Source organism: Miscanthus floridulus, chromosome 1 (genome assembly GCF_019320115.1).
Source record: "Miscanthus floridulus cultivar M001 chromosome 1, ASM1932011v1, whole genome shotgun sequence".
In the NCBI taxonomy this organism is placed as follows: Eukaryota; Viridiplantae; Streptophyta; class Magnoliopsida; order Poales; family Poaceae; genus Miscanthus; species Miscanthus floridulus.
In genome coordinates this window covers 157185377-157208864 of record NC_089580.1, presented here as the reverse complement: position 1 = coordinate 157208864, position 23488 = coordinate 157185377, and the positions used below count along the sequence as shown (strand labels likewise).

Below are 23488 nucleotides of genomic sequence, written 5' to 3'. Positions count from 1 at the left end.
TCACACGGGACCCACATGCCAGTAGCCCCGCAGCTAGGGTGACGTCATGCTGACGTCATGTTGACATCAGCTGCTGACGTCAGCAGGCTAGGCCCCACATGTTAGTGAACCTAACTGTTGACCGTTGAACATTGACCGTTGACTCGACGTTGACCGATGTTGACTTTGACTAGACCCACCTGTCAGTGACCCAATAGCCTTTGGCCCCACCTATCGGTGTGGACGACGTTGATGACGTCACGCTGACGTCATGCTAACGTCAGCGGAACCCCACCTGTCAGCTTGGAACCGTAATGCTGACGTCAGCAAGCCACGTGGACCAACCACAGTATGACACGTGTCAACCCAGGATTAATTCAGTCTTTTTCTATTTTCAGAAATAGATTTAAACTTTAGAAATTCATAACTAATTCATATGACCTCAGAAAAATACGAAACAAGGACCAAAATTCATCTAAAATCGAGCCCTACGCAATGAACCCATGTTTGAGTGCATTTGGCTCTTTTGAATTTTTATTGCTCCTTTGTGCTATTCTATAGACGTCGCTAACGCGACTATAATGTGATCGTTTGTAGACTCGGAGGAGAAACAGACCGACGAGGATCGTGAGTACCGTGAGGAGTACAGAGATGACTACACTGAAGGTGCCACATCCCACCCAATCTCGTAGCACCTATTATGCATGGCTAATGTAGAACTGCTATTGCTTTACTTTACTGTTATAATCATACTATGATAGGACTTGCATGGTAGTATGCTTTCTTGATGGCCTTTACCTTGACACAACCTTACCCCTGCATACCCTGCTATTAGGTTAGACACACGCTTACTGCTATATTTTAATTGCTTGTACTTCTACTACGCTTATACTACATTAATGCATGGTGTATTCTGGAATACGGGGAGAGTGCTGCGTGTGTGACTTGGGTGTGTGGAGGGTGAGGGTTGTGTCGACCAAGTTGGAGTATATGACGAGCCTGGGGCAAGTTATGCCATGTGGTGGGTAAATGGTATATGAGGAGGTCCTAGGTGTGAACCTGTGATGGGAGGAGCCCAGGATGGAGGTGCTATGGTGGCACAATAAATGGAACCCTAATGAAGACATTCTGGCTTGGTCACCCCTAAGGACTTACTAGTACTTAGATTCACTGGGAAGCCTTACGTACCACTCACCCTATATGGTGTGGGATGGCTGGACTACTTGTAGGATATTGCCACTACTGCTAGGTTGATAGCGGACAGTGTAAGGAGGTACAGGGCATGGAGAATTTCCCCCCACACCCTTCTGAGACTTCATGGAGACCTTGTGGACCCGGCTCATGACTCATAGATTCAGCCACCCTAGACTTGACTTGGGGTGAACCAGGGCTGAATGGTAGAGTGGCATTATCCTAGGCTAGCAAGCGGCTGGAATCAGCCCAGTTGACGATGGTCAGTGAGGAAGGTGGATCTTGTGGTTATGTAGAACCTCTGCAGAGTGTATGGTTGATCGATCGATACATGTGCCGACTTGTCGGCTATGGACCTTTCCTAGGTTTTGCTTAAACTAGATAGTGAGATGAGTCCTTCTCTTCTTCCCCCGTGAGATAGTGTCGGTCATAGCTAGGGGCTACGGGCCTTGAGACAGTGCCGAGAGGGAGTTGGCCTGTCGACTGAGTGATGGTATGGTATGGTGATGGTATGGAGATGGTGGTATGTCGATCCTAGGATCAAAACCTAGCTTGGAAAAGGGAATGGGGTGGAATGTGTGTGGGAATGGTGTTAAAACTTGACAAAACTATTATTTACTTGATATGCTACTGCATAGGAAACCCCAGCCTTATAGGTTCATTTTGCTTATTTCCAACTTGCATCCAATTTCCACAAAGCAATGCTCATAGGGATGGGAGTGGCCAGTACAAATTGTACTGATAAATTTTGGCACACAGGTTCTGCTGAGGAGTATAGCTCCGAGAAGTTTGATAGATGAGGGGTTCATGCCTACACTTGAGTTTGGCGATCTTATCTTTAAGCTGTTCTGAATGAATGCTACTTTTGATTCCACCAGTGCGGCGATGTAATAAATTATGTAATTCCGCTCTATTTGTACTCTGATATTATCGTTGTATGGATGTGATATTCAACTGGAATTTGGGTAATATGATCTACAACGATCTTATTATACTTCAATGCTGTGGATTTCCCTTTGCAGAGACTGAGGTCGTTTCACCAGTGTCCGGTCAGAGACCGACGCCAGCGTCTTCGCTGCTTCTACTAATCGGACGCACCGGTCCTTTAGAGCCAGCGTTCGGTCACATACAGTGACCTCCGTATTTTCTGTCTAGGGCACCGGTGGCACCGTTGGACTATCCACACTCTACGGGCGGACACTCCACCGGTGAAGTTTCTAACCCTTGCTCAAATGTGCCAACCACCAAGTGTATCACCTTGTGCACACTCCATATTTAGCTTTGAATGCTAAATCTTTTTCTTTCTTCTTTGTAGAGGATGAGCCATCTTGAGGTGTGATGTGCATGTACATCTCATGAGCATTGATCTTCCCTAAGATTTGTGTCGGTGTAGTGGTGGAAAGATCACCTTGATGTAGCACAGTCACAATATGCCCATATTTGTCAATGGAGAGGACAGTCAAGATCTTTCTTACAACATTAGATGGTTGCATTTGAGTAAGTCCAAGCCCATTGACTTCCTCTACAAGAACATTCAAACATGAATACATTTCGTTAGCACATTCTCTAGGAAGCATTTCAAAAGAGTTGAGCTTTTTTATGATAAGATGATAGCATTCCTCATGCTCACTCTTGGTTCTCTCATGGAGCGCACAAACATCCGACCATAATGCATGGGCGTCTTTGTGGTTCCTTACCCAATTGAACACATCTTTGCAAAGGCCTCTAAAGATGGTGTTTCGAGCCTGTGCATTCCACTTCTCATAATTCACCTCATCGCATTATAGGTGAGTAGCATCCTGAGGTTTTGGGAAGCCTTGTGAGGCGGCTCTAAGAATACCAACATCTAGAGCTTCTAGATATGCCTCCATATGAATTTTCCAATAAGGAAAATCATCTCCCTCAAAGATAGGAGGAGGTCCATCCCCATGAGACATCTTGCTCTAGGCTGTTAAGCCTAAAAACGTGAGCACAAGGCTCTGATACCAATTGAAAGGATCAAGATGCCCAAGAGGGGGGCTGAATTGGGCTAATTCTAAATTTCTTTCAATAATTAAATCCAATGGTTAGCCCAATTAACCCCTTATGCCTAGAAAGTGTTTCTAATTGTTCTACCGCACAAAAGACTTACAACCTAAGTTCTAATCCTACTCTAGCATGGCAATTCTATGAATGTAAAGATAATAATTGAATTGCTCAAAGTAAGTGCTCAAAGTAAATAGAGAAGGAGGAACATGATGATGTTTTGTCGAGGTATCAGAGAGTCGCCACTCCCCACTAGTCCTCGTTGGAGCACCCGCGCAAGGGTGTCGCTCCTCCTTGATCCGCACAAGGATCAAGTGCTCTCTATAGGTTGATTCTTCGACACTCTGTCACGGTGAATCACCCACAACCGCTCACAACTTGAGTTGGGTCACCCATAAGCTCCGTCGGGTGATCACCAAGCTCCCAATCACCACTAAGCCATCTAGGTGATGGCGATCACCAAGAGTAATAAGCACGAACTCTCACTTGACCATGACAAGCCTAATAAGAAGGTGGATGCACACTTTGCTACTCTTGATCTTCACTAATGAGGGCTCTCTTTGGGATTCTCAAATCTCAATCACCTCACTAGGACCTTGCTCTTCTTGACACTCTCTAAGGTGTTTCTTAGCTGTTGGAATGAGCAAAAGTACCCCCACACACGAGCGAAGGTTGTATTTATAACACCGACTGAAAAACGAACCGTTATGTGCTTCTGTGGGGTGACCGGATGCTCCAGTCAAGTTGACCGAACACACCGGTTAGTACACCCCAAACTCCAGTGGTTAAGTGTAGACCAGACGCGTCCGGTCATGTTTTCCTCTCACTAGAACCTTACTGATGTCAACCGAACATTGGACCTCCAGAGTTCGGTCACTTGCTGAGCAGCATCCGGTCAGTAGCCAGAACTTGATCAGCGTCCAGTCAGCATTGACCAGACACGTCTGATCAGGATTCTCCCTCTCTAGGACCTTACTGGAGTCAACCGAACGCTAGCCCTCAGCGTCCGATGCCATGACCTCACAGCGTCCGGTCACTTCTAGATGCTTCCACCTTGGTCAAATGAACTGACCAGACCCTGAGCCAGCGTTCGGTCACACCGGAGCCAGTGTCCAGTCAGTATTTGACCCTCTATTCACTTCCAACTCTCAAACATTTGTGAATGAAGTTTGCTCCATTGGATCAAAGGGCTATTATGGAGCTACCTAGTGCTAGTTTTAACAAGTGTGCACCACACCTAACTCACTAGACTCACCTAGATCAAGCTACCCATTTATAACCCCCTTAATAGTACGGCCAAAGGAAAACAAAGTCCTAAACTACTCTAAGTGTTTCTCCAACTCCAATCGACACTTAGAACTAGTCCATCCTTAACCTTGTCGTCCATCCTTTAAAAAACCGAAACAATTTCCATTGTAGGGGCATGACAACCATGATTGCCCATTCGATCTCCATTACCGTGACCTAACTTAATTGTTTCTGCAAAACACACGTTAGTCATAGTAATCACATATTGTCATTAATCACCGAAACCTAACTAGGGGCCTAGATGCTTTCAAACTTGAGCTGCTCGAAAGCTATGTTTGCCTCCTCTGACCAGGAAAAGCGCTCGGAGGCCTTGAGGAGTTTCAAGAATGGTAGCCCTTTTTCGCTGAGGCGCGATATGAAGTAGCCATGCAGCCTATAAGCTTCTATATATCCTTGATGCATGTTGGCTATTTCATGTTGGTGATCATGGAAACCTTATTAGGGTTGGACTCAATGCCTAGTGCGCTGATGATGTAGCCCAGGAGTATACCGGATGGAACTCCAAAGATGCACTTTGAAAGGTTCAGCTTTCATCGGTACCTTTTATGGTTGGCGAACATTTCTTTAAGGTTAGTGATAAGATCATCGGCGGTTTTGGACTTAACGACCACATCGTCGATATAAGCTTCGATGTTGCATCCGATCTGTTGATCGAGGCACATCTAGATAGCCCTTTGATAAGTCGCCCTGGTGTTCTTGAGTCTGAAGGACATGGTGGTGTAGTAGTACGCACCAAAGGGCATGATGAACGACGTCTTGATCTAGTCTTCTTCCTTGAGGGAGATCTGGTGATAGCTAGAGTAACAATCGAGGAAGGAGAGCAGTTCGTAGCTGGTGGTGGAGTCTACAACCTCATCTATTCGAGGCAGACCGAAGGAGTCTTTAGGGCAGTGTTTTTTAAGATCAGTGTAATCAACACACCTTCTCCATTCTTTATTCTTTTTTTAAGTGAGAACAGGGTTTGCTAACCACTCAGGATGATACACTTCTTTTATGAATCGGCAGAATTTCTACTTGATCGGTTTGGTGGTCGGCGAGACATTCAAGGAGTGCTCGATCTTCTCCCGTGGTACCCCCGGCATGTCTACAGGTTTCCAAGCAAACATGTCGGTGTTGGCACATAGGAAGGAGACAAGCGCGCTTTCCTATTTGGGGTCGAGGTGAGCCCCAATCTTCATGGTCTTGGATGGGTTATCGAGGCCAAGGCCAACCTCCTTGGTTTCCTTAGAATTGGTGGAGGCATGAGGAGGCTCCAGCGACAGGGTCTCTAGGTCATCGGCGGGCACCATCTTGGCATCGGTGACCACACTGGCCATCTGGATGGAGAGGTCGGTGGCTTCGGTGAGGGCGAGACTCTCTGTCTTACAGGCATAGGCGATGGAGAGGTTGGCCCACAAGGCCAGGACTCCTGTAGGTGAAGGCATCTTCAGCACCAAATAAGCGTAGTGTGGTATGGCCATGAACTTAGCTAGAGCTGGCCAACCAAGTATGGCGTGGTAGGCGGTGTTGAAGTCTACGACATAGAAGTTGATGTGCTCGACGCGGTAGTTGCTTGCTGTGTTGAACTATACTGGTAGGGTGATCTCTCCAAGTGGTTTGGATGCCCTACTAGGTACCACACCCTAGAAGGAGGAGTCTGAGGGTGTGAGATATGTTATCCCGAGGCCCAACTCCTTTAGGGCTGCTGTGAAGAGGAGATTTAGAGCGCTCCCATCGTCGACGAGCACTTTTCTAAAAAGCACCTTATGGACAGTTGCATCGAGGACAAGGGAGAAATGCCCTATGTAGGGGATGTCTGCCCACTAGTCGACCCTGCTGAAGGTGATGGGGACCTTGAACCATGGGTGACAGCTGGGGTTGGTGGCAGCGTCTTTCGTAGTGACGGTGAGTTTCTGTTCTCTTCTGCTCTTGATGGAGGTGAGGCCCTCGAAGATGGTGGCGACCACCTTGTTGTGGTCTAGGAAGGAATTGTTATTGCCCCCAGGTGGTCAGTGGCCTCTAGCTCTGTCATTGGTGTCATCGTCCAGCTTTTTGTCCTAGAACTCCTTAGCCAAGCCGAGACAGTCCTTCATCTTATGTCTGGCGTTCTTGTGGAGAGGGCACGTGCCGTCGATGATCTTCTTGTATTGCTCATTGTGGTTGTGCTTGGCACGTGGTTCATTAACGGTGGTGATGATTTTGGCCAGACTTGGGTCCTTTTGGCCAATCACGGCCGCTGTCATGATGGTAACTACGGTCATCGTAGTGACGGTCGTTGTAGCATTGGTCATCAGCGCGGTCATCATAGCGGCGTGTTGGGCGATGAGTGCCTGCATCCTCATTGAAGCGTACCTTGGCTTCCTCAGCATTGGCATACTGGTTGGCGGTCGTGATCATCTCACCAATCCCTATGGGCGGCTTGCGGTTGAACTTGGAGCGAAGCTCATGGTGGTGGAGTCCTCGGATGAAGGCGGTGATGACCTCAGCTTCTATGATGTTAGGAATAGAATTCCTCATCTCAAAAAAGCATTGGATGTAGCTATGGAGGAGCTCGGACGGCTTCTGGTTGATGTGGTCTAGATTGTGCTTTATGCCCGGTCGAGTACACGTAGCCATATAATTATCGGTGAAGACTTTTTTAGCTCTTCCTAGGATCCGATGGAGTTTGAGGCAAGGCTTGTAAACCAGCTCATGGCGGCTGGCGTGAGCATAATGTGAAGATAGTTCACCATGACACTGGTGTCTCCTTTGGTGACGTAGACAGCAGTGGCGTAAGCCTATAGCCACTGTGTTGGATTCATCCTTCCTTTGTAGGGCTCAACCTCGGTGATTTTAAAACCATAGGGCCACTGAAAGTGTTTGGAGTGCCCTCATGAATGCTGGGGGCCCTTCGAGGTTATCGACGCCATCGTCTGTAGTGTTGTCGGTGGCGAGTGGCTTGAGAGATGAGTCTAGGTTACCGTACTCTTGCTCGTACTCCTGGCGGCGGCATACTTCTTCTTCTTGGCGACTGAAACGGCGTTCGTCGATACGTCGTCGTGCATCTCGAAGATTATTGAGATGCACTCGAACGTCTTGGTCAACCTCCTGGTCGGGTTGGCGGTGATGTTCAATGTGGTTGCCCCTAGCTCCACCCTAGAGGGGTTGCCTATCGTCATGGTGCTGGTCGGTGAAGCGACTTGGGCGGCGATTGGATCTTGTGGTGACTGATCAGCGAATCGAGGTTGTGGAGTAAGAAGGTCTCTGATCTTGGTGGATCACATTGACCTGGCAATGCGCTGCTTTAAGCATTGCAACAACCTTGGCGACCTCCGGTGTCTATGGGAGCCAGGCGAGCTCGTTGGCAGCCATAGCTAGGTTGGTGATTAGGGTCTTGTAGACGTCGTGGCCATCAACATAGACAAACTCATCGTTGAGGTTGCGTTGGAGTGGTCTTCCTTGTGAGTCAAGTTGCTGCTTGGCCCTCGCAAGGACAATCTCATTTGCTCAGCGCTGCGCACGGTTGACATTCTAGTTCTCACGAGCGGCGCGTTCCTCCTCGGTTTCACCATTCTAAGGGGGCTATCGACACTAACATTGAAGATTGCGCCGCCACAGAACGAAGGGTGAAGAAGTAGTTCGGTGGTCATTTCGACGATGGTCTCCATAGAGCCCTAGGACTTAGAGTCTAGATTCTCCTCCAAGATGGTCTGGAGGGATGCTCCAGAGTGTCGGCCGACGTCGAGCATGTTGATGGCCAGCGGAGGCTGGTCGACGATCTGGTCGGTGGGAGGATGGACATCTCCAACATGGTCGACAAACCTACCCCTTAGGGCATCTTGGTAAGCAGCGGTGGCGTTGGTGAACAAGAAGGGTAGGGCTGTAACCCCTAGAGTTTCCCGAGCAGCCTTTGATAGATCTGGATTAGAGGGTGGTCGGCGCTGAACTAGAGTGTCCAGAGCCGATTCGGTGATGGAGAGGTAATCGGTGAGCTTCAGACCAACCCAATCGATGGATGTAATCAGATCATCATTGTTGATCTGCCTCCTCTGGTAGCGAGAAAGTGGGCGGCAAGTCATCGATGAAGGCAACCTCGGAGGCGGTTCTGAGATCGAATCTGTAGTCACAGGTGTGGGGGTGATCGGCGCAAAATTGATCTGCACCAGCTCGAGGAGCTCTCTGACTCCATCAGTGTTGATGATCCATGAGATGGATCCGACTGTGAAGATCTAGCTGGGCTGCGGGAGGGACGAAGAGCCTACGGAAAAAACCATCTTGTTCGATAAGGAAACAGCATGCACACCCCTACCTAGCATGCCAACTATCGACAGAATATCATCGGTAGTCCTCCAAGGGGTATCCCACGAAGGTAGATTGATAGGTAGAGAAGCGTGTGATCAAGAACAAGAAGAAAATAGAGACACACGAGTTAGACAGGTTTAGGCCGTCAGTATGATGTAATACCCTACTCCTATGGTCTGTTGGTTTGTATTAGCTATCATATAATATTGCGTGAGTTTAGAGGGGGTCCCTGCCCGCCTTATATAGTATGGGAGGCAGGGTTACAAGTCGGTTAGATTTGAGAGATAACCATAAAATAATAACAGATTACAGGAATCTTGGGATCATACATATCTTAACAAATCTCATAGTATCTTCAGGATATCTTCCCGGTGTCTTGCAAAAGGCACCGAGCAGAGTCGTGCCCCGCAAGGCTTCGTCTTGTGGGCTGGGCCGCCCCTAGGGGCATAGTCCATGTAGTCTACCGTGGGTATCCGGGGTCATACCCCCCACAACAAGAGATGATGACAAAGGCCATGTGTCGGGGACCAATATTAGGGTACCCAAAGAGGAGGAGCTAATGACCGTCAACATTGATTCATCCGCGTGATCAAGAGCACGACTGCACCGCTTGCCGGGTCACTTTTCGTCCATCCACCGTGACCATGGGCCCAGCCTCATCTGACCCTTGAGGGTTGGCTCCGCCTTGGTGGGCGCTGTGGCCGTAAGCCTCATCTTGCCCGACCCCTGAGGGTTGACTCTACCTCAGGCTCACTCCTGAGGGCTAGCTCCGCCACGCTCGATGTCTGAGGGCAGACTCCGTCTCGCCCGACCCCTGAGGGCTGGCTCCGCCTCGCTCGATGTCTAAGGGCAGACTCCATCTCGTCGGACCCTCGAGGGCTGGCTCCGCCTCGCCCGATGTCCAAGGGCTAGCTCTGCCTTGCCTGATGTCTAAGGGCAGACTCCGTCTAGCCCGACCCTCGAGGGCTGGCTCCGCCTCGCCCGACATCAGAGGGCTAGCTCTACCTCGCCCGATGTCTGAGGGCAGACTCCGTCTCGCCCGACGTCTTCGCGTTGCTCCTTCATAACTACGCGCACAAATAAGGCAGGGCACTTAAGTCAACTATAATACCGAGGACCATATCCTGCACGCCTGTAGGAAAGTACCATCAGGATATGATAAGAAGAGCGCTTTGAGACCATCCAGGCATGTCATAACCCGAATAGTGTTGTAGGCGCCAACATTTGTCTTATAGTGTTGTGGGCGCCGTCATTTGCCCTCGGGCGCGGATACTGACGGAAGCTCACGACAACCACTACGGTCCAGGAGGAAACTTGCATCATCTATAGTAACAGACGTGCGATCACTGCGCCGTCTGATCCATGTATTATCGTGGCTCAGCACCCTGGTCCGTCGCGCCGCCCACCGGGGCGGGATGGGACATGACAACTTGCTGACAAATGCCAGGATATGACATCATCAGCGGACAAACGCCCAGTGTGGGGCTATCCCTGGCACCGCCTGCCATGTTAGCGGGGCCCGCATAGAGGAAAAGGAAGACCCGACATCTTTGAAAGACCTCCTTTGCCTCTGATTTTTCTTCTTTCTCCTATCTGTAATCACTGCTCTCCCTTGGCCTATAAAAGGGAAGGCAGAGAACCCCACTAAGGAGATCGATTCAACACATAACGCATCACATCACACATAGCTGAGCAGCAACCAAGCTCTCAGCACCTATTCGACCTTTCCATCAGAGACTTGGGACATATCCCTCTCTCGCGTGTTTGTAACCCCTACTATGAACTTTTCAGTGCTAATAACACGAGCAACAGTCACACTGGATGTAGGGATGTTCAGCCCGAACCAGTATAAACCTTATGTCTTTTTAGCACACGACAAATTTACTTATTGGTGTTTACTCGAAACAACGACACCATGACAAGCTCACATCGCACAGGACGGTTGGCGAACCACCACCGTGCCAACAATGCCGTCACGGCCGGCACTGTAACATCACGCCATGTCATACCATGCTGCGACGTGGGAAAAAGACCATGACGACAACCACGCTAGGACGTGCATTGACGCCAGGATAAGACGACCTTCCTTGCAAGCCAAGCTTACTAGTTTCCCCCTCCCTTAGGCTCACGACCACCCGATCGGGAGAACGTCTCCCTCTGTATGTAAGCTAGCCTCCAGACTCTATATAAGGGCGGCCAGGCCTCATTTCCAAGGAGACAGACTCTCGAGACTTTATTCGGTCTTCGTCCACCTCTCTCCTCCTACCTCTTTCCCTCAGCTTACACACACCCCATTATAAGAACTTCAGAGCATTTAACCGAGGAACACACACTCGAACTACCTCTGAGACTGGACGTAGGACTCCGGAATTTCTTATGTCTTTGGATGCTACCATCGTCTTACTAGAGCAGCGTGACACACGTATAAATTCACTGATCTGTCGACAAAACACCGACAACCTACAAATTATTTTACTTATGGGATTATCTCCATTCTCTATCATTTCTGTATTTCCCTTTCTCATTTCTTATTCCCCGGCCACAAAAACTTCCAACTTTGCCCCAGCCCCTTATCTCTGTTCTCCCGTTCATCTGTTCATCAGCCGGAAAACATCGTTCATCTGTTCCTCAATCGGATGGAATGGCACGACCGCGCGAGCCTGCTGCAGTGACTTGGTGGCGACGTTCCCACGACCCCGCGACGACCGGGCGGGGCGGCTCCTGCAACCCCACGAACCCGCGACAGCGCCCCCACGCCCCGGTGAACTGTGGCCTCGTGAACCCACGGCTGCACGACCTCGGTGCGGCACGACGACTCGGCCAGCGCGCCCCCGCCGTCGGCGTGGCCTGCCTAGGCTCTTGGCAATGGCTTGGCCCACCTAGCGCCCTCTTCCTTCCCTCCCTTCCTTCCCTCCTGCTGTGTTGTGTACTGTAAATTTTGTGATTTTAGGAAAGAGAATGAACACAAGCATTGTATATTGTAACTTTGTAAGCGAGATTTCATTGTGGATTGTATGTTGTAATGAGATCATTTTTTATGAAGCAATATCATTTGTCCCCAGATCCATAACAGATAAAGAGATAAGGGGCAGCGGCAAAGTTGGAAGTTTTTGTGGCTGGGGAACAAGAAATGAGAAGGGAAATAGAGAAATGATAAAATATGGAGATAATTCCAGGAAATGAAATAATTCGCAGGCTGAGTCCTATATTCTGAAAGGCACGCGAATTGAATCCTACATTCAGTGAGGCAAGTGAACTCAGTCCCAAATACTGAAATTTCTGAAAAAGAACATGTTGTTTGGTTTCAAGTTTCAACTTATTTTGGTTATAAACAACTTATAAGATGTACCAAGCAGGGCTCTGGACTCGTATTATTGTTCCTCCCATTCATACCTCCAATCTGGGTCAAGTTCCAACCTGCATTCAGAATGATGTTTCACGTTATTTCCATTTTTCATCTGTGAATGGAGTTCTCAAAATGTGAAAAGAGACCATGTTCCACATATAAGGTTGCTAAGGGTTGATCACATACTCGCAAGGGTGCTGTAGGTTACATGACCCATAGATATCATCACGAAGGACAAATATGGTCTCTTGAAAATGTGCTATGAGGATGCAAGGTCAACTACTCGGAGTGTGGAGTCTACATGAGGTACAAAACAGTTAAAACCCTCATTCCATACGATACGGGATTCATTTGCATATGATGAGTAAATCAATCTGTAACACAATTCACTAAAAACATCGATGTTGTAACCCTTCTTCTCGAACTCGTAACACGAGATTCGATTGAATTTTATGCTGCTTTTGTTAGCATTAGTCATGACTAGAACTTGTAATAATAAATGCTCGCATGCATATAGCTAATAGAGACAAAAATAAAGACTACTGATTCTATTATAAAAACGGCGTGTCTCAGGGACATGTGATTGACGCTTTGATTAAATGTCAGTCACCTTCTCCTTCAGCAGCGGTCGTCGCGCGCCCGCTCTCCCCGCCTTCTTCTCCGCCAACGCAGCCTTCCTCTCCCACCCTTGTCTCCTCCCCCGCCGTCCCCGGCCACCGGCCATCTCGACCCCACCCTCCTCCTCGTCCTCGCCCCCGCCACCTCCCATCGCCCGCTGCGGCGTGCTAGGGTTTAGGGTTTAGAGCTCCCCCGTCACCCTAGCCATTGGATACCTTGCCACCGGGCGTCTCGACCTAGCCCTCCTCCTCTTCCTCGCCACCGCTATTGCCCATTGCCCCGCCGCGGCGCACTAGGGAAGACGGTGACCTCGGAAATGCGCCTTATTAGGCGATTGTAGTCAAGTATTTCTGTATAAAAAATAAGATGATTTTTGTGATTTTCTCAACAAAGTGAGTAAAAGTAGGCTGCCGAGGCCAGCGTGGGGGAGCACGTACATATCTGGTTCTCTCGCCTGCATGCCTCCGTGCTCGTATTAAAAAAAACAACCAAATGTGCTAAAAAAATTCCAACAAAAATACAAATGGATGGATGATGAAAAGTTCTACGTTCATATAAAATTGAGATGCAACAAAAAATTACACAGGACAGGGAGATTAAAAAAGTGGAATCAGCACTTTAGTGTCAAATCCGCAGCTTTTCATGTGCTGATTTCACTTTGCTGTTATATAGATTTTTGTTGCATCTCAAATTATATATGAACATAGAACTTTTTATAATCTATTCATTCATATTATAGTCGAAATTTTTTGAGCATATTTGGATGGTTCTTTTTAAAATCGGAACACGAGAACTTGGCAAAGGGTTTGTAGTCGGGTGGGAGACTGGAAGGCATCGAACTATGGAAGGGAGGAAATCGTCACTGCTGACATCACCAGGCTCCCGCAGGTTCCTCTGCTTCCGAGCTGTCAGCTGTCCCATCTCCACCAACGGCAGCATCTCCCGCCGGGTCGCACAGCATGACAGCAGATCTTCCCGCCAGACAGGTGCACCTCCTCTCTTCCCGATCCCCGTCCCGTCCCGTCCTCGTCGAACCGTGGCGAAGCTGCTGCTCCGTGCCTTTTGTCCTTTCTACCCCAACGGCCCTACCCTCCCGGGCAATGCGACGCCTTCTGGCTCCCCTCTCCGAAAGCGACCACACCTCCCGCCGTCGCTGCTGGCATCGCTCCTCGCCACGCCCGAGCCCGACGGGCCCCCGCTCCCTGCGCGCGTAGGTACAACGACCTTCTCCCTTGTGCCTTCGCCAATTGCCATCACGTCGAGAACGAAAACGAGCTTCTCGCGGCAAAGACGCCGTCCCCTCACGAGTCGCGCGCTGTGCCTGTGCGGGGTCACCACTCACCGGTCACGTAGTACACCCGATGCGGTGACAGGGTAACCGACGTGATCACGGGACACCTGTCCAGCGCCGACGGCCGGCAAAGCTTCGCGCCTTCGCGGGGAGTCGCCGAGCGGACAAGTAGCAGTGCACGGTAGACGCAGGGGCGAGCCTCTCGCTCTTTCTTCCTCGTCGACGTCGTGCGTGGCGCCTCCCTTTAAGGCTGTCCCTTTCCGCATTCACGCTTCTCGCTCCAGTCCAGTCTCCGCCCGCCCCCTTCTTATCCCCCACGCAAAGCCCGGTCAGGGCAAACGGAAGCGAAACAGGGCCCGTCTCTCCCTCCACTCCGCAGACCGCATCTCATCCTCTAGCTCAGTCTCACGATCCAGTAGTGACTAGCGGCTTGTCATCGCAAGTCCAACGGCATGGGTGAGGGTGAGGACGACCAGCGGAACCAGATCCTGGGCACGGGCCGGGACCATGAGCCGGAGCGGGCGGAGGCGGAGGAGGCCAAGAAGCCCGCGCCCGGCGAGGCGGAGGCCGGCGGCGCCGGCACGGAGGCGGCGACCTGTGACTACTGCGGAACCGTGGCGGCGGCGGTCTACTGCCGCGCCGACTCCGCCAGGCTCTGCCTGCCGTGCGACCGCCTCGTGCACGGCGCCAACGGGGTCTGCTCCCGCCACGCCCGCGCCCCGCTCTGCGCCGACTGCCGCGCCGCCGGGGCCGTCTTCCGCCGCGCCTCGTCCTCCGCCTTCCTCTGCTCCAACTGCGACTTCGGGAGGCACCGGGATGGCGGTGACCCGCCGCTCCACGACCGCTGCGCCGTGCAGCCCTACTCCGGGTGCCCTCCGGGGAGCGACCTCGCGGCGCTCTTCGGGGTGCCCCTCTTCGACAAGCCGGCCGCCGAAGATGGTGCCTGGTGGAACATCTGGGAGGAGCCCCAGGTGCTGAGCTTGGTGGATCTGATCGTGCCCACCACCCCTTGCCATGGATTCGAACCTCTCCTAACGCCGTCATCGCCCAAGGTAGCAGCAATGCTTTCTTCCCATATCTCACTGCCCCCCACTAAATTTTTGTGATGTCTATTTTTTACTCATTCGGTGTGATTTCTGTGATCTAAATTCTCGACTGGTTATCCAATGCACAAGTACCGGAGCATCTCGCCGGACGGGAAGCTGAACGAGGAAATCCTTCGGCAGCTGGGGGAGCTTGCAGAGTCAGATGGCGGTGTGCAGGCATCAGCAGGTCGTGACGAGGCAGAGCAAGCTGGTGGAGATCAGTTCCCTTCCTGGGCGTCGCCACAGTATGCCACTGGACATGGCAATTTTGGAACAGAGTACAACCACGAGGTTGCAACCATTCCTACTCCTCTTTACGAGGTTTGATCTGCGGACTTGAATCTCTTCTATGACTGATTACCCCCGTCTTTTACAACCTAAAACTATGGATGTAGACATGTGGTAAGGATCTTTCACTGCATTTGTTCACCCATTGAGGAGCCATTGAGGGACAGCCTCGTTCAGAAACTTATACCTAGACAAGTTAGTGTCTGAAGCGTTTCCATTTGAATGGCAGAAACCATAGATGGCATATTCTACAACATATATAATTTTTTTTTCTCAAAACGTGCTTTGCATTAAGTCATACCTATCAGATGAGGGATATATTCTGATCGAAACTGCCTCAGTCTCATGACTTCAGCATACATCTCACGGGAGTAAGGTAGTGAGCAGTGAGTACCCATGCTGTTCACAAACTATGGATGAAGTCAGTACTTAAAGAAGTTATGAAAAATCTTGTTATTCGCAAAACATGTGGTTTCTTCTCACTCGATAAAAACAACAATAACAACAACAAAGCCTTTAAGTCCCAAACAAATTAGGGTAGGCTAGAGTTGAAACCCAGCAGAAGCAATCAAGGTTCAGGCACGTGAATAGCTGTTTTTCAAGCACTCCTATCTAAGGCTAAATCTTTGGGTACATTCCATCCTTTCAAGTCTCCTTTTATTGCCTCTACCTAAGTCAACTTCGGTCTTCCTCTGCCTCTCTTCATGTTACTATCCTGGCTTAGGATTCCACTACGCATCGGTGCCTCCGGAGGTCTCCGTTGAACATGTCCAAACCATCTCAACCGGTGTTGGATAAGCTTTTCTTTAATTGGTGCTACCCCTAATCTATCACGTATATCATCGTTCCGAACTCGATCCCTTCTTATATGACCGCAAATCCAACGCAACATACACATTTTCGCGACACTTATCTGTTGAACATGTCGTCTTTTCAGAGGCCAACATTCTGCACCATATAATATAGCAGGTCTAATCGTCGTCCTATAAAACTTGTCTTTTAGCTTCTGTGGTACCCTTTTGTCACATAGGATACCAGATGCTTGGCGCCACTTCATCCACCCTGCTTTGATTCTATGGCTAACATCTTCATCAATATCTCCGTATCTCTGTAGCATTGATTCTAAATATCGAAAGTTATCCTTCCTAGACACTACTTGACTTTCCAAACTAATATCTTCCTCCTCCCAAGTAGTAGTGCCGAAGTCACATCTCATATACTTAGTTTTAGTTCTACTGAGTCTAAAATATTTGGACTCCAAAGTCTCCCGCCATAACTTCAGTTTCTGATTCACTCATGTCCGGCTTTCATCAACTAGCACTACATCGTCCACGAAAAGCATACACCAAGGGATGTCACCTTGTATGTTCCTTGTGATCTCATCCATCACTAAGGCAAACAGATAAGGGCTCAAAGCTGACCCTTGATGTAGTCCTATCCTAATCGGGAAGTCATCCGTGTCTCCATCACTTGTTCGAACACTAGTCACAACATTTTTGCACATGTCCTTAATAAGCCCGATGTACTTCGTTGGGACTTTATGTTTGTCCAAAACCCACCATAGAACATTCCTTGGTATTTTATCATAAGCTTTCTCCAAGTCAATAAAAACCATGTGTAGATCCTTCTTCTTCTCCTTATACCGCTGCATAACTTGTCTTATTAAGAAAATGGCTTCCATGGTTGACCTTCCGGGCATGAAACCAAATTGGTTCATAGAGACCCGTGTTATTGCTCTCAAGCGATGCTCGATAACTCTCTCCAATAGCTTCATAGTATGGCTCGTCAACTTAATTCCCCGGTAATTAGTACAACTTTGAATATCCTCTTTATTCTTGTAGATCGGTACCAATATACTTCTCCACTCGTCAGGCATCTTGTTCGATCGAAAAATATGGTTGAACAGCTTGGTTAGCCATACTATAGCTATGTTCCCGAGACATCTCCACACCTTGATTGGGATACCATCCGGTCCCATCGTCTTACCTCTTTTCATCCTTTTCAACGCCTCTCTGACTTCAGATTCTTAGATTCTCCGCACAAAGCGTCTATTGGTGTCATCAAAAGAGTCATCCAACTGAAAGGTTGTGTCCGTATTCTCACAATTGAATAATTTGTCAAAATACTCTTGCCATCGATGTCGGATCTCATTCTCCTTCACCAAGAGATGCTCTCTTTCATCCTTAATGCACTTAACTTGATTAAAGTCCCTTGTCTTTCTCTCACGAACCCTAGCCATCCTATAAATGTCATTCTCTCCTTCCTTTGTACTCAAATGTTTGTAAAGATCCTCGTACGCTCTACTCTTTGCCACACTTACAGCTCGCTTTGCAGTCTTCTTTGCCACCTTGTACTTCTCTATATTGTCCACACTCCTGTCATGGTATAAGCGTTTATAGCATTCTTTCTTCTCCTTAATAGCTCTTTGGACTTCCTCGTTCCACCACTAAGTATCTTTAGCCTCGCCTCCACTTCCTTTGGTTACTCCACACACCTCTGAGGCTACCTTTCGAATGTTGGTTGCCATCTTCTCTCACATGTTGTTTATGTCCTCTTTTTCCTTCCAAGAGCCCTCTTTGATAACCCTTTCCCTGAATACTTCTAACGTCTCCTCTTTCAGTTTTCACCACTTTGTTCTTTCAATCTTAGCTTGTTTATCCATACGGGCATGCACCTGAAAACGAAAGTCTGCCACCAAAAGCTTATGTTGAGAAACAACACACTCCCCTGGTATCACCTTGCAACCAAAGCATGCTCGTTTATCCTTTCTTCTTGCGAGGACAAAGTCAATCTAGCTAGAGTGTTGTTCGCTACTGAAGGTCACTAGATGAAATTCTCTCTTTTTAAAGAAAATGTTGGCTATCATCAGGTCAAAAGCTACCGCGAAGTCCAGAACTTCCTCCCCCTCCTGATTTCTACTACTATACCCAAAACCTCCATGAACTGCCTCGAAACCTGCGCTTGTAGTACCTACATGTCCATTAAGATCTTCTCCTATAATTTTTTTTCACTACTAGGTACAGCTCTAATCAGGCCATCTAAGTCTTCCCAGAACTGTCTCTTAACACTCTCATCGAGGCCTACTTGGGGGGCATACGCACTAATTACGTTCAAGACCATATCTCCAACGACAAGCTTGACTAAGATAATCCTATCTTCTTGCCTTCTCACTCCCGCCACACTATTCTTGAGGCTCTTATCAATCAAAACTCCTACTTCATTTCTATTCGCGACTGTCCCTGTGTACCAAAGCTTGAAACCTGTATTGTCCAGCTCCTTCGCCTTCTGACCCTTCCATTTAGTCTCTTGAACGCATAATATATTTACACGCCTCCTAGTCGCGGTATCAACTAATTCTCTTAACTTACCTATAAGCGACCCTACATTCCAACTACCTAAACGGATCCTAGTTGGTTTGACTAGCTTCCTTACCCTTCGCATCCGTCGACAGAGATGTGAAGACCCTTGCTCATTTTTCACTACACCCGGGCGTCGATGTAGCGCGCCAATAAGGAAGCGACGACCCGATCCTTGCTCACTTGATACCATGCTCAGATCGCGACACGGCGCGTCACCAAGGGAGTGCCGACCCGGCCCTTGCCCATTTAACACCATACCTGGGTTCCGATATGGCGCGTCGCTAAGAGGGTTATGCCCTAATGGTTTTCTTTCAGGTTTCATCTCCATTAGAATGGCTAGATTTAACGTTGGCTCGCCACGCCTATCACAACCCTCTTCCTTTACCAGCGCTTGGGACCTACTATGTTGAGACAAATTCCAGTAAATTTTTTGCCACAGCATCAATCAAAATTCAAAAACTATGCCAAGGGAAGATAGTGTCTGAAGCATTTCCTCTTGTATGGCAGAAACCATGCATATTCTTCATCATATGCTTAACACACTTTCCATTGAGTCATAGCTATCTTGAAGAGGGACATATTCTGAATCTGAGGTTCCTAGTGTCAACAGCTCGACACAACACTTTGGAATCAGAAAGAAGTCACTGTAGTTAAGAATCTTGCAAATTCCATTTGGATAACTGGAATAAGACCAGAATAACTTGCTTATGATATATTGATACGGTTCTATTGCCCCCTTTTTCTCTTTTCTGGCTATACCACCAAAAGATTCGATTAATAAACCTGAAACAATGATTTGATACTGCCATAGTTTCACACCTCGTTCAGGAAGTAGTACTGCTACATGCTGTGGTTGAACTTAGTCATGAAAAAGGAAACTAAAGTCTAAGTATGGGGTGTAAAATCAAAGAGCTCTGGAAAGCATAAATGTACACTTCCTCTCAGTGCTCATACTTCTGTACACAGTGCTTACTTATTTGGACACCAATTAACAAGCTGTTTTTTTCTGGCTGGCAGAATGGCAGATGGAATAACTGTGATTTGGATGCCCTAAATGATGCATGCAAGGCCGGGGTCGCATATGATCAGGTTCCAGTCAGCTCAGCTGAACCGTGCTTGTCATCATTTGCTCCATTGTCGGAAATTTGTCCCAGCATGAGCAATGGTAATAGTATGGAGGATAACCACCAGGCTAATCCTGGCATTGGCATGCCCATGCAAGGTCTATCCAAAAGGACTGGCTTTGATGTTGTGCCTTGCCCTGATCGTGACTCGGTCATTTCGCGCTATAAAGCGAAGAGGAAGACAAGAAGGTGAGATATGGATATGCCATGACATGATTCTTGTTTTCCCTGACAAGGAGCGGTAACTTCTAATGTACATAACTGTGCTGCAATGGAACTCCTGCAGATTCGACAGGCAGGTCCGGTACGAGTCGCGCAAAGTTCGTGCTGATGGCAGGCTCAGGATCAAGGGGCGTTTTGCGAAGCCAAACCAAACGTGAACCTAAATTTGCAATATGCTAAGCATCTTCCAGCACGAAGAAGAAAATTGATTAGGGGCGATTCCGCGATTATAATGCATAAATGTGCCAGAATTTTGTTTGCCTTCAGTTCAATAGCTGATAACCATAGCCTCATATACAGTGGAATGATGTGTGTATATTCCTGTCATGTGACTAGTGGCTACACTACTTTGAGAGATCAAACACCTGTATATAGTCCTACACCTACATAGTACGAGTATGTGATTTTGTCATGCTGGAGATAATAATAGCACCGTTATGTTTGGTTTGGTGTAGTTATTAACTTATTATGCAATTTGATTTCCAATGCAAAAGCTTCTTTCACTGATGAGCAATGAACAACGTTGTAACGCAAGAACTGAGAAATGATGTTAACATGGAATGGTGGAAACGTGGAATCTGTTAAGACGAATAATTCATATTCTGTGGTGTGGATTTCTTTCAACAATTCAACAATCGTGGAATTATATTTTTCAGTGTTTACTGTTAAGAAACAGTGGGCAAAAACATATACTGTGTGCAGACAAGATTTCAGCTTCTTTGAACCAACAATGATTTTGAGACAAACAAAATTTCTCTTCCTCCAAATCAGAGAATCATCATACTATGGTACAATCGAATCGCAAGTTGTGTTTGCATCATGTGAAGTAAAAAAGCTCACCTTTCTACAAGTACATTGTCGGCATAGAATTTACAAGTTCCTTTCTCTCGGAAAGTGACAATGGAGAAGGCCTAGAAGATGGTCTGCTCGCCGAGCTCCTGTCCCGCCATCCCTTCCCTTATAACTCTTTGGAAGAACTGCTCGAGCGTGTCCTTGCCGTAGCTCGGCGTCTTCTCGTCGCTGTACTCTCCGGTCTCCGGGTCCAGCAGCAGCATGCTCTCTGAGGCATAGTACCTGCCAATCTTGCCGAACTCGGCGGCGTCCTCCAACCACGGGAACAGCTTGGCCAGTTCATCGAGCACCCAGATGACGGCGTCCATGATCTGGATGGGCACCTTGATGAACTTGGGCTCGCGCCCGAGCAGCCGGAACAGCATCTCCCCCTGCTCCAGCGGCGTGAGCGCCTTCCCCGGCCCGCCGATGGGCAGCACCTTGTTGGCCTTGTCCTGGTCGTAGATGCAGTCGGCGATGAAGGCGGCGAGGTCCTCCTCGCTGATGGGCTTGCAGGCGCAGAGCTTGCCGTCGCCGAACATGACGTACGGCTGCCCATTCTTGACGATGTCGACCTGGCCGCCCAGGCTCTTGAAGAACGCCGTGGGGCGCACGACGCTGTAGGTGAAGGCGGGGTCCCGCGCGGCCTCCGCGGCCAGCTCCTCCTCGAACTTGAGCTTGGCGCGCTGGAACTCGAGGAGCGGCTTCTGGACGCAGATGGCGGAGAGGAGCACGAAGTGAGCGGCACCCAGCCCCCGCGCGGCCTGGAGCGTGTGCAGCGTGGCGCGGTAGTCGACGCGCCACGAGTCCTGCACGCCGCCGCCGCGGCTGGCGAGGCAGCAAACCGCGGCGTGGACGGGGCCGTGCGGGGCGAGGTCCGCGAGCAGCGCGGCTGGGTCGGTGACGTCGGAGAAGACGACCTGGGCCGGGGCGAGGTCCGCGACGACGTCCTCGGGGGAGTTGTGGCCGCGGATGCCGCTCCGGGACCGCGCCACGGCGAGCACGCGGTGGCCCCGGCGGAGGAGCTCCCGGACGACGTAGCGGCCGATGTAGCCCGTGGCGCCCGTGACGAGGACCGTGGTCTCCGAGGCCGGCAGCGCGCGGAAGGGCTGCGCCGCCGGCCCGGGCGCCGGCGGTGAGGCCGCGGAGGAGGCGAGGAGCGGGCCCCGGCCGCGGCGTCGGGTGGTGGTGCCGGGGAAGGAGAGGGACCGGGGAGCGGGGCGGGTGGACGACGACGGCGTGGCGGTGCTGGTGGTTGGGAGGCGGGGGGATAGGAGGAGGGCCGCCATGGCAGTGGCGGCGGCGGCGGTGTTGGACGGAATGCGGGAGGCGGAGCGGCGGGCGACGTGGACGGGGAGGCGGGAGATTGGGGGAGTGTGAGAGCGCAAGGAGCTGGGCAGCGTTTGTGGCGATGCCGAGGTGTGGCCGTGTGGGGAATCCGGTGGTGTGATTCTGGTTTCGGACACGGCGAGCAGAGCAGGAAACGGATGGATGGATGGATCACATTCATATCGCATCAGCTGCGAGGTCGTTTCACTTGCGATGTTTTTTTCGACCAGACAGAAGACGAGGGCGAACATGGCAGCGTGATTTTGGGCTCGATTCTTTCTCAGCCCATGGGCCGGTTCGCAATCGAGATTCCCACCACAAAACGTGTCCCGTCAGAGATCAGCGTTCAGAATCCTTTCTCAGCCCATGGGCCGATTCGCAGTCGAGATTCCCACCACAAAACGTGGCCCGTCAGAGTTCAGCGTTCAGAATCGCAATAAAAGCGGAACGCAGCGAACTCTTCCTTCTTATTAGCAGAAGAAACCCTAGCCGCCGCCGCCGCTGCCGCTGCTTAAAACCCTTCACCTGCTGGCTGTGGCTGATGTAGCGGCTTATTTCGATCGTCGTCTCTGAATTAGGATTTCTTTTTCTATATATCCCTTTTCGCACCTCCGGGGCGCCGTTTCGTTCCTTCTCTCGTCCCCCCCCCCCCCCCCCCCCAAATCGATCCGTTTTCAACGACGATGGATTTCTCTCGCTTTTTCCGTGTCGATCCGTTTTCACTTTTCAGTGGAGTTGGATGGATTTCTCTCGGTTTGTTTCTAGTAGAACCGCAAAAGCTTCGCATGATCCTCAAACGCTTATTTTGCTCCCCATCTGTTAAACTACGCTGGATTGGTTTTATGTGCGGGTTACTGACTTAGTGACTTGAGTGGTTCGTTGCCGGTGATGACAGCGTATGGCATGAGTCTCGATAACTATTTTGCGCTTCGGGCAATCTCTTGCCCGAGTTATCGGCGACGAAGATTAATGTGCCAAAATGCTAATCTGAGGCCAAATATATACCGCATTTTTCTCTCTTTCCCCCAAAAGAGGAAGACTCTAATTACCCCCAAAAAAACTGCTTGCCCCCAAACGGATTTTGAACTCGGCTGAATTCTCTTTCTTAGGACTATACTCCGTATAATCTACTGTCGGTCTTTACAACATTTGGAAAGGGGTTGGAATGCTGCTTTTTCATGTTACTAGTGCTAAGCTGCTGCCGGCTGTAGCTCAGAAGTACGCCATTACTC

The 23488-nt window shown here is 49.6% G+C and overlaps 2 protein-coding genes across 3 annotated transcripts; one reads left to right on the top strand and one right to left on the bottom strand.

Moving 5' to 3' along the window:
* The first annotated feature begins 14197 nt into the window (after nucleotides 1–14197).
* Nucleotides 14198–20538, top strand: LOC136544995 (zinc finger protein CONSTANS-LIKE 13-like). 2 transcript variants are annotated; one of them, XM_066537062.1, is made up of 4 exons: nucleotides 14198–15070; nucleotides 15194–15394; nucleotides 19768–20063; nucleotides 20161–20538. In XM_066537062.1, exons 1-4 carry the CDS (start codon nucleotides 14471–14473, stop codon nucleotides 20252–20254), a joined length of 1191 nt encoding a protein of 396 aa, XP_066393159.1. In that variant the 5' UTR covers nucleotides 14198–14470; the 3' UTR covers nucleotides 20255–20538. The 2 variants fall into 2 exon arrangements, with proteins under 2 accessions (XP_066393159.1, XP_066393151.1); XM_066537054.1 differs by having other exon boundaries at nucleotides 14213–15070; nucleotides 15194–15424.
* A 145-nt stretch (nucleotides 20539–20683) lies between these two features.
* On the bottom strand, nucleotides 20684–22890 carry LOC136544985 (divinyl chlorophyllide a 8-vinyl-reductase, chloroplastic-like). The gene has a single exon (XM_066537045.1). It carries the CDS (start codon nucleotides 22505–22507, stop codon nucleotides 21008–21010), a length of 1500 nt encoding a protein of 499 aa, XP_066393142.1. The 5' UTR covers nucleotides 22508–22890; the 3' UTR covers nucleotides 20684–21007.
* Nucleotides 22891–23488: the final 598 nt, after the last annotated feature.

Coding starts and splice junctions, on each gene's coding strand:
- LOC136544995 (XM_066537054.1), top strand. CDS start 14,471: ATGGGTGAGGGTGAGGACGACCAGCGGAACCAGATCCTGGGCACGGGC. Junction 15,425..19,767: donor TTCCTACTCCTCTTTACGAG/GTTTGATCTGCG, acceptor TCTGGCTGGCAG/AATGGCAGATGGAATAACTG. Junction 20,064..20,160: donor GCGAAGAGGAAGACAAGAAG/GTGAGATATGGA, acceptor GAACTCCTGCAG/ATTCGACAGGCAGGTCCGGT.
- LOC136544985 (XM_066537045.1), bottom strand. CDS start 22,507: ATGTTCGCCCTCGTCTTCTGTCTGGTCGAAAAAAACATCGCAAGTGAA.